General features: G+C 44.5%; 1 protein-coding gene across 2 annotated transcripts in view; it reads left to right on the top strand.

The window, feature by feature from the left end:
• fam13a (family with sequence similarity 13 member A) overlaps positions 1–15,438 on the top strand; it is an 86,630-nt gene extending 71,192 nt beyond the window's left edge. The window contains exons 14-24 of one of the 2 annotated variants that reach the window (XM_015965428.3): positions 6,608–6,737; positions 10,111–10,324; positions 10,401–10,542; positions 10,617–10,698; positions 10,772–10,977; positions 11,065–11,148; positions 11,479–11,574; positions 13,297–13,380; positions 13,815–14,011; positions 14,889–14,990; positions 15,080–15,438. In XM_015965428.3, the coding sequence (XP_015820914.1) occupies positions 6,608–6,737; positions 10,111–10,324; positions 10,401–10,542; positions 10,617–10,698; positions 10,772–10,977; positions 11,065–11,148; positions 11,479–11,574; positions 13,297–13,380; positions 13,815–14,011; positions 14,889–14,990; positions 15,080–15,203 (1,461 nt within the window). In that variant the 3' untranslated portion in view covers positions 15,204–15,438. The remainder of the gene's footprint in view (positions 1–6,607; positions 6,738–10,110; positions 10,325–10,400; positions 10,543–10,616; positions 10,699–10,771; positions 10,978–11,064; positions 11,149–11,478; positions 11,575–13,296; positions 13,381–13,814; positions 14,012–14,888; positions 14,991–15,079) is intronic. The other variant, XM_015965436.3, reaches the window with a different exon arrangement.
• Positions 15,439–15,835: the final 397 nt, after the last annotated feature.

Raw genomic sequence — 15,835 nt, 5'->3', positions numbered from 1 at the left:
AGTGATGCGCCGAGCTGCTGGGAGAACCAGCCGTCAGCCCGCCGCCGCACACAGAAGCCGCGATCAGACAGAGATGGACCAGGCTGCTGGGAGAAACGGCCGACATTCCGGGTAGAAAACATCGGTCTTCCAAGAGCTCCACAAGCCAATAGTGGGAACCCAGCTCCACCAACATGTTATATTTCAACCCATTTTCTAAAGTGCAGCAATATGTTAAATGCACTGGGTTTTACCCTGTTACATTTAAATTTCATGTTAAAATCTAAGCTCAGTTCAGCTCGGCAGTGACATAAAATACATAAATATAATTTTACTTACCGAAAAAAATGAAGTGGTGACTCCTTGGACGCTCTATTAGTGCAATTAATGCCACAGCAAGTCATTTTGTCCAACAATTGCACAAATAATATCCAAACAAAAATGCACAAACACAGAGACTCAAAATCCCGGAACAGTTTCCAGGCCAGACTGAGGCCTTTCCACGGAGCTAGCTCTGTGGTCACGTGGGTCGGATACTCATTAATTATACAGAATTTTAGGCTTTTAATACACTTAAACAGAAGAGTGAGAAAAAAAATCTACCCCCTCAGAGTTGTCATGAGTGTAAACTAGATAATTTAAACAAAAAAAATGTTTTGGTACCAGGCTGTAAACATGTTTATTTCTGCTGTGAAATTGGCATTTTTAACATGGGAGTCAATGAGGATTTGCTCGCTTCTGACACCAGCCCCCAGTGGATGATGGTGGAACTGCAATTTTTGCTACTTCTGGGTTGGCTTCCATTTTAAAGCCGCATTGTGGGGGCTTGATCTATCTGCAGCCTTTCCACTTCCTGTTTTACTGTAGGTTAAATATTTTCTCACGGGCCAACAACAAAATAAAAATATCATTTTATCTTAAATGAAAATGCAACATCTCACCTGTTAACTTTCATGCTTTGAAGCAGAAAAAGAGAATAAAACCAAAATATTTAAAGCTCAGTTTGCTCCACTGGTTTACTGTGATGCTCACCTGTTCCAGTCAGATACCTGCATCATGGGGTTGATCTGAGCTGAGGAGGAGACTCCTGTTGTTTTGTTCATCTTCATCATAATAATGACAACATTAGATGACAACAGGTGCTCACATAGGTTTGTGCTGATGAACATGTCTGAGCAGCTTGACCACGTTGTTGTGTGTCGGGGAGGAAACACAACGACAGCAGCCACAGAGTCATGCAGATTTGAGCGTGTCGCTGTTCGCTGGAGTTACATCAAAAATATCCGTTTCTGGGCGTCAACGTCGACAAATAGCTCAGTGAACTCGGTGCTGAGTGAGAGGAGTGTTTAGTTTGTCCAAGACAGCGAGCTGCAGACACCGGCTGCAGACGCTGGAAAAAACACAAAGGAGGGGGCGCTTTGGCTCCGCACTTACGCCGCAAAGCATCATGGGAGTTGTAGTCATTGCAGTAAAATAGGCCAGCGGGTCAGTTTTAATACATTTTTGATATTTATCTCGCGGGCCACATAAAAATGCTTCACGGGCCGCATCTGGCCTTGTGTCTGACACATGTGATGTAGACAGACAGTAACAGAAGCAAAATGATTTTGCTCTGCATGTCGGTCTAGCCACGATCCACTGAAACCTCAACAGTCTGGTGGCTTGCCAGTCCCAGTGCTCCATTGGTTTGGTGGACCAATCACAGCACTCCGTTGGTGGGTGGGATGTTACTGATACAAAGATGGTGACGGCTTGTTTGAAACGGCTTTGGCAATAGTCTCTTTCTGAAGTATTTTTCTTATCCGATGGCACCATCTAGTGGCTGACAAGCATATCACACAAAAAGTCTCTCCATCCATTTTTTTAAGATGGCGACTTCACGTTTCTTGTTTATAAATGTGCTTCTGTTGCCGACAAATAGAGCTAAAACATGTTGTTTTACGAGTATTATTCTCATGTCATGTTGTATTCTCATATATTTGTATTTTAAAGACTTACTTGTTCGTGAAAAGTTCATCAACTGTGCATCAGCTGAGGTATTCCTTAAATTTGAAGCATGTAAGCAGTAGTCTAACGCTGTTGGTTAGTTCTGGTCAACGCTCAGTTTCCTATTGCACGGAGCTCTGCGGGGCAGGCGGCGTGCTTAGCAAAAAAAATTGCTTACATCAGGGTTCCTCGATTGTGACGGTCCAAGGGCCACTTAGCAAAACGTACGCAAAGAGGCCGTCTATTGAGTACCGCTGGCTTACATTATATCACAGTACACGATAAGACAATCACTTTTACGGATTTCTGAAAAATCATACACATAATTTCTGAAAGGGGAAAACTCCTGAAAGACAGTTTAACTTTGGACTATTCAGACTTGGGCTTTTCTTTGAGTCAAGAGTAGACATAAGTGTCCTTTAAAGGATGTATTGGCGTCTTCTTCAACGGTGTGTGGTGGACTGTCCATTGACTGACATCTGTAGCTGTCATGTTGTTTGTTTTCCAATAGCATGTGGAGACAATTTTAAAGATAACTGTAGGTCCCGCCCCACGACTGAGAGCAGTCGAGGGGTCGTAACCAGACTATATATTCACATATATAGAATGGCTTGCCAGGCTAGGGCACCACTGTGTGGTAGGGCACAAAACAAGCGAACTTGGTCTTTAAACAATTGTTAACATTTAAAAAGAATAAGTATTATTCAATGCTGATTTGTCTTCCTTATGCAAAAGCCATAGATTGAATGTCAGGAGGTAGCCTAGATCTAGACCATCATTTGCCAAAGCAAAATAATTTTGATTTGCATTTCATATATCAAGCATATATAGGATGGCTTGCCAGGCTAGTCTGAATATTCTATTCAATCAGCTTTATTTATATAGTACAGGTCATACAGAGACAACTCCATGTGTTTCCAGGTTGCAAGAAAACACGGTGAAAACATTAAACAGCAGATTTTAAAATACACAAAATATTAGTGCAACTTTTGTGGAATTTTAGATAGTTGTCCTTTAATCTGCTTTATATTCATTGTGCAATTGTGTTGATTTGTTTGCCATAAAGAGCACTGCTAAACAAGAGCAGGGGCCTCATTTATCGAGCTTGCTTACGCACAAAACGGGGTCGGAAAACTGCGTAAGCAACTTTCCGCACAAACTTTGGGATTTATGAAAGAAAACTTAGCGGAAAAATGTGCGCAACTTTAAGTTGACTAAGGACCTGGCTTACGCACATTTTGGACATGGAGAGCAGCTGCAGTGCTGCTGCTGAGAAGATACAATTATGAAATCCTGCAGCGTTATCACTAATGTCGCCGACAAATAGAACTAAAACATGTTGTTTTACGAGTATTATTCTCATGTCTTGTTCATTTTCATACAGAACAAGACCCCCCACGCGTACACACATGCGCGCGTACACACACATGCGTGCACACTCTCATACACGCGTGCACACACACACACACACACATACACACAGACAGCCTGAAGTGCAGAATACGGAATGCAGAATATCAGCAGGAGGACAGACGAGACAGAACGTCATGCGTCTGTGACAGGGTGTGTGTCCTGTCACTGTGACCCTATTGATCATGCGCCCTGGCTAGTTGAACGGGGAGATTTTCATTTGGCTGACTGGCTAGCGCGCGTAACTCTCACCCGGGAATCTGGGGATTGAATCCCGATTGGACCATTTTTTTTTATATCCGCCACAGATCTCTGAATAATTCACAACATTGACAGCTTTAGCAACGCTGTGCCACTCCGTGGATTTTCTCATATTTGTTTTGCAAAAGCACTTCCTTTCATTTCTCCACCTCACCCACAGGTACCTCAATTTCTGCTTCTGTGAAATTGCACATCCTTGATCTTCCTTGATCTGCCTTGATCTACGGTCGCCATGTCATTGGCGGAGCGCTGCAACAGCCGACTTATGTACATGCATGAGCTCCACAAGGCACTTTGCATTGACTATTTATGGCAGTAAGTGGGCGTGGTGAGGGCGGGATGTGACTAAAAAGCAGCTGAGATACATTCTCGTTACTCTCCGATTTATGAAGCGGAGATTGCGTGTAGCTGTGTGTACTCCATGTTTGATAGATCACAAACCTACTTGGCGTAAGTACTTTTTTTTTTTGCTGAGCTTAAGTACAGTTTTAGTAAGGATTCTACGCAATGTTTGATAAATGAGACCCCAGGTCAATAAAGAATACAGCATTGATCCTTAAAATTGATTTACAATAGAAGTGTCTCTGATTTTAACTGCTTTATCCATGTTGACAGTCATTTTTAAAGGAAATGTGCCGCTTCTTTAGAAAAGATTTACAGCTTTTTGCACAAAGGCTGAATTAAATCTTGCACAAGTTATCCCACAAATCCAAAGCAAAACAGTGGTTGAGGAGTCCCAGAAAGACCCAGAAAGATTCAGAATGCTCCAGACGGCTGAGAATCCTTCTAGAAGCATCTAGACGCTGCTAGGGCCCACTGTGTCACGCCGTTTAAAGACTAATTCATACTCATCAGCTACAATATTACAACCTTTTTTGTTGCCGTCAGAACTGCTCTGATCAGTCAGAACAAAGACCTTGTGGGGGGTGCTGTTGGTCATGTAACCAACAGATCCCTGCAGGATTGTGGGGTGGGGTCTCTATGGGTTGACCTTGCTTTCCACACATCCCATCAGATTGGTATTCAGGGAATTCACAGGTCAAGTGAAAACCCTGGGGCTCTTTGTTGTGCTTCTAAGCATTGTTTTGTGATGTGACTGGTTGAGGGACGTTGTTGATTGGAGGCTGAAGATGTTTTAGCATCCAAATGAAAACCAGGATGTGGGTTTTCTGTTGTTTTTGGCGCATAGCTGTTGGTATGATTACCTGTATCAATACGCAGACCTGTGATAAGCTGATGCTGAATGTTGACTGAACAGAGCAGGTTCAGTGTGATCCGTGGGGGGGGGGGGGGGGGGGGGGCTGGGCTTCCTGGGTTTGGAACTTGTGACTGTAAGTACAGCACAGGGGAAGTTCCTTTTGTTAGCTGGTCACACTGCACGTTCTCGCCGGGCTCTCATGCCTACTTTGTTTCCTCCCTAATTCACATCACGTCACAGTTGCTTCCCGCGCAACAGCTGAGGAGACTCGATAACCCCCCCCCCCCCCCCCCCCTCTTGGACTTGTGCCCCCCGCCGCAGTGCAGAAACACACACCTGACTCTGACTGATCCGCTGTGGCATCATGTCTCACAGAGCATACATAAAAACACAGTTCTAATCAGATTCAAATGCAGCTTTTCAAGTAAACCAGTGGGGTCCTGATCTGTTTTTCCTAAAAATAGACTGGTGCTTCGCCAGGACAGGAAATGAGACCCCTGTGGGTTTTGGATGAACTGAACTGGGGACTTTGCTGTTTCCCCCTCTAACTATTTAAAAGTTCATCACAGCTTTGATCCCTGAAAAGCAGGGTAGGGTCTGAGGAAGTCTGACATTAAAAAGTATGAGTATCCTACCAATATAAAAGAGGGGTGAAAATACCTCCTAACGTCTGATTTGAATCTGTTTATTATAAGGGTTTGTGTATCAATGTGCAGGAAACCCCAGACAGTAACACTGATAAACGACAGTTGAATGAAGTCACAATCTAACCATCAAAGGGAATTGGGGACATTAGATAGGGGATCTCGAAACCCTCCTTTTATTTTGGTGGACATCTCCTGCTTTAAGATGGTCTGAAATTTTAGTTCAATATTTAGTTTAAGATCAATACATTCATGTTTATATTTAGACGTTTTAAATGTATGCATTTCATTTGATTATAACTGTTGACAGTTTTATTTGGATTCCTGGGACAAATGACGAATGACCTGGTGCTTTTCTGAGTCAGAGGACTTCAAAGCACTTTCATCCATTCACACCACACACATTCACATGCTGGTGGTGATGATGAGCTACAGTGTAGCTGCAAGTATGGTGATCAGTTTAGGACGTTCAGACTATCTGTCATTGTTATGAGAAGCTGGATGTTGCTTTTATTTATTTACTTGTGTAGCTAGTTGTAGAATCGGAGCCGCATAGCTCCTAGTTTGGGTTGCAGAGATGAAAGTTTCAGATCAGACACGAGAAGAGGGGAAAGAGAGGAGCGATCTCCCATCTCCCCGTCAGCCTACGTGTGCTGGCTCACATTTTATGTGCTCCTGCTTGTCCTCCTCTCTCACCCCTCCTCCTTCTGTCTCCCCGTCGCGTCCCCCTTCCTCCCCTCCCTGCTGTTCCTCAAACAACAAGTCCATGGCTGCTGCTACTGCTGCTGCTGGGGGAGAATAAATATCAAGCAACAGAGAAAATGTAAAGGAAAACTACTGTTTAGGAGGGGTGTCATATGGGGGGAGGGGGGGAGGGTTTCTTATGACGGAAAAAAATAAATAAAAAAGAAGGCGGAGCGAAGCTACACACGAGTGGGTGGTTGTTTCAGTCAGCCAATCAGAGGCGGGGAGACGCCCCCCTTTCTCCCTTGGGGCGTGACCGGAGCAGAGCGTGCGTGCGTGCGTGCGTGCGTGTGTGTGTGTGGCTTAATTTAAGAGTGTGTTCCCACACAGACTGGCTGTTGTTGTTGAGGACGCTTTCTTCTTGTGAACTCTCATGGTCCTGCAGACGTTCAGGATGAAGATCCAGGAGTCGCCTGTGGCCTGTGACCCCGGGAGGATCGGCGGCGTGTCGGACCCGGACTGCGAGGACGTTCCGCGGCTGGACCTGACAGCTCTTACCGAGGACAGCTGGGGAGGTGAGGCTGCAGGCCACCCTGCTGCTGCTGTTGCAAATGTTTACCGAATTTATTGACGTGTTTTTAAATAAATAATGCACAGATAGTTTTTGTAAACAAGCTGCGAATTTGCACGCATAATTGCGCCATTATTTTTCTCCCCCTTTCCCCCCCATAAACTCCCCAAATCTGAATGAGAACGGTGTTTAGTTGGTTGATTGTTGCTATTTTATTCTGGCTTTATTTACAGAGTTTTTACTGATTTAAACAGGTGCGTTAGTACCCGGATGTAAACAGATTACAGCGCAGTAATGTGCGCAGCCTTATGTGGAAATGCCTGCAGCTCTAATCGCGATCACTGGAGGTTGATAACAGACAGAGGCTGCATGTAAGTAGCTCGCTGGTCCAGTTTGAAACGTGGTGCTCCATTTAAACAGCACTAGACAGATATTTATGTTCATTTCCCCTCAGATTAACATTTTAATTGCCATCATGTGGTTTCAGGCATTTATTTATTTTTTATTTTTTTGCACAAATCTTAATCGTAACCCGTGAAAGATAGCAGAAGCTTTGATTATCAGTAGCTTCAACACAAGTTGGCTGAATCAACTAAAGCGTTGCATCATTTACACACATCTCTTCCTTCCTGGTTTCCTTTGATTTCCTTCTGCCCTGTTTGTTTTTGCAGAGTGACACTATTGGTGCAGAAAGACATAAGGTGTAGCTTTGGGACTCTTGGATAGGAGGTTGTAACACAGAGAGCGTGTGTAAGGATGTGAAGCTTCCAGGGGTTTAGATGAACCACACACACACACACCCACACACAGGAATGATAAAACCAACAGGTCCTCCCTTTAAAAGGCGCAGTCACACAACGCTCTGTGGTTTTGCTGCATCTGTGTGTTTACATCTGCTCGCCATCGCTTCCTGTTTGACCTAAGGCAGAAAAATATTGTTTGATGCAATATCCTATAACTAATAACTTGGCTTTGAACATCAGCAGGCAGATGCATGCTTTTGTGGAGCTCTCTAGTGGCCAAACTTCATACCTGGAAAAATACTGGAGCTCTAGCAGGGGGAGGTTCCTGTTGCCATGCAGCCTTATTTTTTGCATGCATGCATGGAGTATATTTGTTTGTTCAAGGCAAGCAAAAATTTTGCACAAGTCATTTTGTGTATACCTTATTTTAGTGAGCTCAGAGCAGTGAGAAGCCCACAGGGATGATGCTTGGATGCTCAGACGTGCTGCACCTCCTCTGGGTCCCCCTCTGAGCAGGAAAACATGCTGTAGCATGAACCACATGTTTGTTGAGATGAGCATTGCTCTGAATAATCAGTTGCAATGGTGCTGTAGAGATGGGCTTATGGGTGCTTCAGATAGGGGTCTGCACCCTTTGTCCCAGTACACTCTGTAACTGTGACCTGATATTTCCCCCGTCTGTTTGCAGACATGTCAGCAGGAAATGGCATAGTTCTGGAGCTCATGTCTCGTGAGTTAATTAGAGTTAAAAGACAAGCACAGAAAACTCACCCCCCCCCCCCCCCCCTCATCCTTGTTTGGCTTCCAGAGCATTTTCCATCCCACTTGTCTTGATGGTGACGGTCTGGTTTGTGCCGCTAAAAGTGATGAAAAGACGAAAGAAGAGACTCGTCTGTGTGACCTTTTCCCAGCCCATGGCAACACGCTTGAACGACCTGGAACATAACTGCCGAGTGTCTCTTGCACAACCTTTGCTGAAATGGCACACTGGCAAGTTTTTTGTTTCATTAATCGAGTTAATCCCGAGCCGTCGGCGAGTGGTTGATTTAGAGGATTAATTTGAAATGCCATGGAGCCTCATTGGCTGGGTACGCAGCCTCAGAAAGGAAGGATGGGATGGTGTTACCTGCTGTAGAGTTGCCTTCTGGGTCAACCGCATGCACATGCAGAGAAAAAGGGAGAAACCCCCAGGACTCCCAGGCTGGAATCTGAGCTAAATCACTTTTATTTGGTGAAAGTGACACTGGCTAAGAAAAACACTCTTGTGTAGATTTCTACTGCGCGTGCATATTTTTCCTGCCCGTTCACTGACACCTTTGATGTTGACTCTGACAGTCGGTCTCCCTCATAGCTTGTTTTTAGTCCCCCCTCGGATCCTCTCTAAGTAACATCTCAGTTTGTTTAGACGTATGATGTTACATGTCTGTCCTCTTCCGTGACATCCACTTTCAAATTCCCGCTGGGATCTTGACATCTTCTCTGCAAAGTTTCCCTTCTTTTGTTTCAACTCTAAAATAACTTGATGTTCCCTGGTTTTAATTCACTCTAGTCCTTTTCTCACGGGCGCACGTCAGAGCAGAAGCGGCGCTCATCCGTCGCCACGCAGCGTGGAAACGTAAACACAAACTCATCGCTGCGCTTCCCAACTGGGATTTGACATTATTCCACAGAGAGCCAAGCTTTATTAATAGACCCCGGGATTGTCAGGGGATATCTGTGCAGGACGTGGTTATTAGCAGAGTTAGAGAGGGGATGGATGGAGAATCGGGCTGGGTGTGGTTGACAGAACCAGAATAACATCTGTGGCTGCTCTGATCCAAAGGACGGGTTGTTCTTTTCTCTTCTTTTTTCTGTCGTGTTCAGGGAGTTTCGGTTCATCCGATGATGTCGGCAGAGAGACGTGGCTCAATAGTCTAGATTAACGCGGTTTAGAAAATAAGTGCACCGTTTGGTAGTTCAACTTTTTATGTTTGTTTTGAAACGGTTGCTGGTTCAATCTGGGTTTGACCCATTGTTCAACCAATTAGCAGAGCATATCTTAAAGGCGTGCAACACTGCAAAAAAATGTTTGAACTTTTCTTCTGATTATAATGAGTCACTCTTGAGTTTTTCATGCAGGCTGATCATGACAATAGTCTCCTGCACCTATCTCCTGCTTTAGCTTCTGATAGAAAATAGACGGTGAAACTGTAGAACTAGAAAAGCCTGACAGATCTACGTCACACTGTCACTGAAAATTCATGGGCTCACCCATCTAGACTCCCGGCGGGGGAGGCTGTTGGCGTAACGTCCAGAAAGCATTTACCAGAATAAAGTAGGACCAAATAGATGTTTTAAGCCTTTGAGTCATTAATCTGGTAGAGCCCATTTTAGTCTGCATGTATGAAAGAAACTCAAATAAATTCTCTATGAAAGAGATGCTTTAATAAAAACAGACATTAGTTTGCATTTTTATCACAATATAAGATTAAAACCCTCAACGCCTCATTTTTACTTTTTCACCTTGTCGTGGACACAAGTTGTGGCTTCAGTCTGACTTACCAAGATTTTAACTCTAGTGAGTTATTTATCATAAAATGTTGTCAACTAGTCCCATCGGTGCCAAAAGTTGTAACCTTGAACTGTGTTCCTCAGAGCCGATCTCGGCATGCCCGCTCCAGAGGGAGAGCATGGACCGGGAAGAGGCCCGACTCTCCCCCCATGCCGGGGGACGTCTGATCCGGCAGCTTCTGGAGGAGGACAGTGACCCGTTGGTGTCTCCCCGCTTCTACGCCTATGGGCAGAGCCAGCAGTACCTGGACGACACCGAGGTTCCCCCCTCCCCGCCAAACGCGCACTCGTTCATCAGGTCAGCTGTTTCTTGAGGGCCGGTTGTTGGCAGAGAAAAGAAGCGTCTGTGCTTACCAGGTTGTGTGTCTGCGCAGCCGCAGACGCAGCTCGTCTCTCGGCTCCTGCGACGACGAGAGAGAGGAGCTGACCTCCGCCCAGCTCACTAAGAGGATTCATGTGCTGAAGAAGAAGATCCAGAGGTTTGAGGAGAAGTTTGAAGATGAGAGAAAATACAGGGTAGGCAGTGAAATAATATCCTTGCATTTTTGTTTTTAAATAAACTTTTTAAAAGCTCTTTTTCTCCATCCTAGCCCTCCCACAGTGATAAAGCTGGTAACCCAGAGGTGCTGCGGTGGGTCAACGAGCTGGCCGGGCTTCGGAAAGAACTCAAAGGTAAGAATAAAACATTAAAGAGAAAAACAAAAGTCTCTGATAGTTTGGGTTTACTGTAAAAGTTTTTCTCTAGATCGGAAGCTGATAAAGTCTGAGGAAGACCTGCCGCCTCTGACCCGTCAGCGCAGCAACACACTGCCCAAAAGCTTCGGCTCTCAGCTGGACAAGAAGCCTCAGCAGGAGAAGGTGCCGAAGCCCCCGGTGGAGAGCACCCTGGAGTCCACCTTAAAGAAGCTGCAGGAGAAGAGGGAGGAGGTGGACCGTCCAGAGGACATCAAGGTGAAAGCACACTTCTTATCTAGCCTGTGTCTTGAGTTGTGACACTGGAATCTGAAATATGTTGACTCACTTCCTGTCCGCTGACAGGAAATGACACGGGAGCAAATCGGAGCAGAGAAAGTGGCGCTGCAGAAAGCTCTTCTCCACTACGAGGGCATACATGGCCGACCGGTAAGTCGACTTCACTCGGAGTAAACAGACACACCTCATGTAGATACTCCGCCAACCTACAGGACCCGTCTGGGCGGGTCGATTAGGTAGTTTTATTTTAAATTTTTACGTCTTTAAGAGCAGTCTTGAGTACAAATCTGCAAACCAAATTCAGCTCCTGCCTCCAAAAGAGCGGTCGTTGAATTGTTTCCAACGACCTCCATTCTCTAAAAGCCCAGCTGCAGAGGGCCAGTGTGATAAAGTAGGATAGCTCTCGCTGCTGTTCGCGCAGCTCTGCTGGGACGACGAGACGTGTCCTAAACAGGAAGTCTTTGCTTGCTCTCCCTAAAGGTGACCAAAGGCGAGAGGGAAGTCATGAAACCGCTGTACGACCGGTACCGCCTGGTGAAGCAGATTCTGTGCAGAGCCACCACCATCCCCGTCATAGTGAGTACCACTTTAACTCCCTTCAGCACAGACGGGGCTGGCTGTGGGGACACGTGGCAGTCACGCCAGAGACTTTTAAAGCCCTAAGCTCAGCCCCATCAAAGGATTTTATAACAGAGATTTATAGGGACTGGTTTGAGTTTAAAGGAGGAAAAAGGAAGAAAATGTTGAACATTTCACCTAAAAGTAAGAATTGTTTGTTGGTAAGTGTAATGAATGGCTGGAAATACAGTTTTAAAGCTTGTGTTTCATATTAAAGATGACCGATATGGGTTTATCTGTTGCTGATACTGACAGTGGATGCACAATATTTCTAAACTTAAACAGAAATCTAGATTTTCTTCGTCAGAGGCCACCATCTAGAGGCAGAAAAGTGTATCACACCTTAAACCCTCCCTACTTCGCTTGACTACGGAAGCAACGCCACTTTGTTCACGAATGGCCACCTCTTGCCTCGGTCAAAACGGTCAAAACGGAAAACGGTCAATAGTAACAGCAGAAAACCAAAGCACAAAAAAAGTCACAGGCCAAACGCCAAGTCATAAAAACAGATCTTTAGTCGTGATTTAAAAATAGCGATGGAAGATGTCTGTCTGAGAGGGGAAGTGCATTACAGAGCACAGGGGCAGCAAACACAAAAGCCCGCTCTTTTGCTCTATAGTTCATGGTAGATGTCCAGAGTAGCAAGAGATCAGCCAACCTCAGTGCATGTACTGGTACATGGGGAGCGAGCTGGTCAGATAAATAGGTTAGGTGCGAGACCATTCAAAGCTTTAAACGCAAAGAGCAGTACCTTAAACCTCACCCTAAAGGTTACGGGAAGCCAACGAAGAAGCTCCAGAACCGGAGTGATATGACTGCATCTAATTGTGTTTGTTGGGAACCTCGCAGGCTTATTTGTCTCATTTCTGAATGGGGAACAACTCCAGATATCCCACTTTAATCAGTTTTTGAACACTGAATTTATCCAACAGCTGAGTAAGTTGATCAAACAAATCGATAAAACTGACCAAGTATTAAAGAGAAAATGTGTATGTAGTTTTACCATTAATCTCTGGAAATATCCATTGAAATGTTGCTGAAAATGAATGAAATGATGCCCAGTTTTTGAAATAAATTGGCGGTTTCATAACATATAACCATAAAATCTGTTCTAAAATACATGGGACTACGTCTACGTTTCTGGGCAACGCCATATTTTTTTCTGCGGAAGCCTGTGAGGACAAAATGAATTTACTGATTTGTAACAGTTACAAAACTCTTTGTTTTACACATTTTACCTCTTCACTTCCTGCTAGTGATGAAAGGGAATCTGACGTGTATCGGCCGATGTAAACATATATAAAAATGGTAAATATCAACCCGATATATCGGTCTATCCGTATTTTGTATCTCCTGAAACATTTAAAGTGAATATGAACACCCAGGAAACCCCGAATGTAACAAACTACCCCAAATCCTTGTCATGCAGTTACAAATATATTATGCATGGATTAACGTAGTTATCGGTCCAAAACGAAATGTTAGCATTTAGCTAACACTTCCTTTTTACCGGTCAGAATCTACATTAGAATTTCTGTTTTGTTTCTTACAAACAACCGTTCTAAAAGTAGCTTAATAAGTTGTAGACACAAACCATCTCGATTTTCTGCTCATTGTGGGAGTGAGCATGTCTCCCTGCCGTTAACTCCTCCTCCTCCTCCTTCTCGACCGTCACTGCAGGGCTCCCCCTCCAGCAAGCGCAGAGGTCCCCTCCTTCAGCCCATTATCGAGGGTGAAACTGCGCTCTTCTTCGATGATATCAAGGTGAAGAGGTGCTGCTGATGCTGCTGCTTGGTTAATTAAGGCTTCCTGAACCCGGCCCTTCTCCTCTTCCTCCTCCTCCTTCCTACTCCTGATCCACTACCATCCTCCCTCTAACCCAGCTGATCGGTGCCTGTTGATTGGGCGGCGGCCTGCAGCTTCTGTAGCGCTGTTGAATCAGTAGCTGTGGATGTGTGAAACCACTGTGATGCTGTTTTATGAGTTAGGCAGTTAGGTTATCATCGGGTAGGGTTGAGCCATCCAGTTCGAAATCAGTAAAATAAACGAAGTCATACTTTTAATGATGATTCATAACCACTGTGGACTAACACTGCATGATCTTCGGTGTTGAGGCCAGAAGTTGTCTTTATTTAACCCCTTATGCGCCACGTGTATCCTCTTTAATCCTGGGGTGTTTTATTTTTATTTGTCCACAGGAGGAGGAGGACGGCTCAGAGGACGATGGGGACACAAAGACCCAGTTCAATGTGTCGGTTCGGCCCGAGCTTGGAGTGTTCAGCTTCATGGACCCCATGGACGAGGAGGTGGACGGTTTTATTTCACCCGTGGATGAACTGTCACCCTCCAAAACCACAGCAGACATGGGACTGTCCAACCTGCACTCGGCCTCCATGTGAGTGAATGAAATCTTCACTCATTAACACCGTTTGATGCATTTATCATACAGCTGGTGCTTTTTGATTAAAGACCAAGTTCACTGACAAACAGTTTTTTTTTACATGAAATTTTCAAAACACAATTAGTCACTCTGAGTTTAACATGCAGGCTAAATGAGAAAGTATTCACCTACCCCAATTTCCTGCATCAGCCAGGGAAATGTTCGGATTAGAAAAGCCAGTCAGATCTACCTCACGCTGAAAATTAACATTCATGGACTCGTCCATCTTGACGGGGAAAGCTGTTATTGATTTAGCATCCAGGAGAGAGCAGAGCACGTCTCAGCTAGCAGAAGCTAATCATTAGCATTAGCAACTCCACAACATGGCAGAATTCTTTTGAACTTGTGTGATGTGTGGAGATAAAACATCAGTGTTGCAAAGCGAACAATCAGTGGTAGAGCCATGTTGCTGTTAAGTCTTTTAAGTCTTGGTCACAAATGGCCCTCTGGTCACACTTTGTTCATGCCTGTCAGTTAATCATATATGGCCATTTTATAGTGTCATTATTTGATTATCAAACCTAAATTGTTAGAATTGATTAACGCCATAACAGAGACCACGTTTTGCCGTCGATTTGGGTCTTCACCTCCTTCCAAGAGAACGAACATTTTCCTCCCCTCCCCCCTTTTATTGGCCGGTCAAAATGTATAATCATGTTGCGCAACGTAGCAGTAAAGAGAGCAGTCATGCTTTAAATCCACGCATTTAGATTGTGGATATATATGTTGTGGAAGAAATGACCGAAACTCAAAAGGCAGATAATATTCTCTTGACTAGGAAGCTTTAACGTGAAATGAGATGTTTACCCGTTCCCTGCTCTCTCCATCACAGGGAGGAACTGGTGGAGCAGCTTCAGGAGACAAAAGAGGAGAAGAAAAGGATCCGTAAGAGCCTGAAGGAGTTTGAGGACCAGTTCTTTAGACAAAACGGGAGGTGAGAGGATGCTGCGTTTTCTACATGAAGGAGAATTTCTCCTACATCAAAAGTTTTCCAGCTCTTGATATCTGCTTTATTTTTGACAGGACCGTCCAAAAGGAGGACCGCTCCCCGCTGGCAGACGAATACCACGAATACAAGCACGTTAAGGCCAAGCTGCGGCTGCTGGAGGTCCTCATCAGCAAAAGAGATGCCACCAAGTTCATCTGAACATAAGATGGAGTAGTTGGACTGGTGCTCGGACTCCAGCGATGAAGTCAAACACATCTCGCCCTGTTGGAACAAACTGGGATCAACATGCTGCTCTGGGAACAGCACACACAGTTCCATCTGTCCTGTTATGATTTAAAAAAAAAAGCCACACACCACCTGAGAGCTGCCTCTCCCTCGGACCTCACCTCCGCATCTGGATGTTCCTCCAGACAACGTCATGCGTACGCACAAATCACCTGTATAATTTATTTTAACAATTTAAAAAGAGTATTTTTCTTTTAACTTTAGAGATGAAAAAAGAAAAACAGTAAGACCAACTGTAGTTGAAAAAATATTTTTTTGAAGGATTTTGTGATGAAGATGTGTATTTATGTGTGTTTTTCTAAGGGAGATGTCACCGTTTGTGTCCGTTTGAGTAAACGAATAGCGCTTTAATGATTTCAGTTTGGACCATTATGAGTTACATTTCTTCAGAGGTTTCAGCAAAAGCAAAAAACAAATGGTTTCCTCCTTCACTACAGCCTGAAGTCAGCAGCTCAGAGCAAACCAAATCCTGCCTTTAGCTGTATATTCTAAACGTTGGCATGCTTCGTGTCTACACTTGTGTCAGATAAGCTAATCTTTAAATC

This window comes from Nothobranchius furzeri, chromosome 4 (genome assembly GCF_043380555.1).
Source record: "Nothobranchius furzeri strain GRZ-AD chromosome 4, NfurGRZ-RIMD1, whole genome shotgun sequence".
Taxonomy (NCBI): domain Eukaryota; kingdom Metazoa; phylum Chordata; class Actinopteri; order Cyprinodontiformes; family Nothobranchiidae; genus Nothobranchius; species Nothobranchius furzeri.
This window is presented reverse-complemented; position numbering and strand designations above follow the sequence as displayed.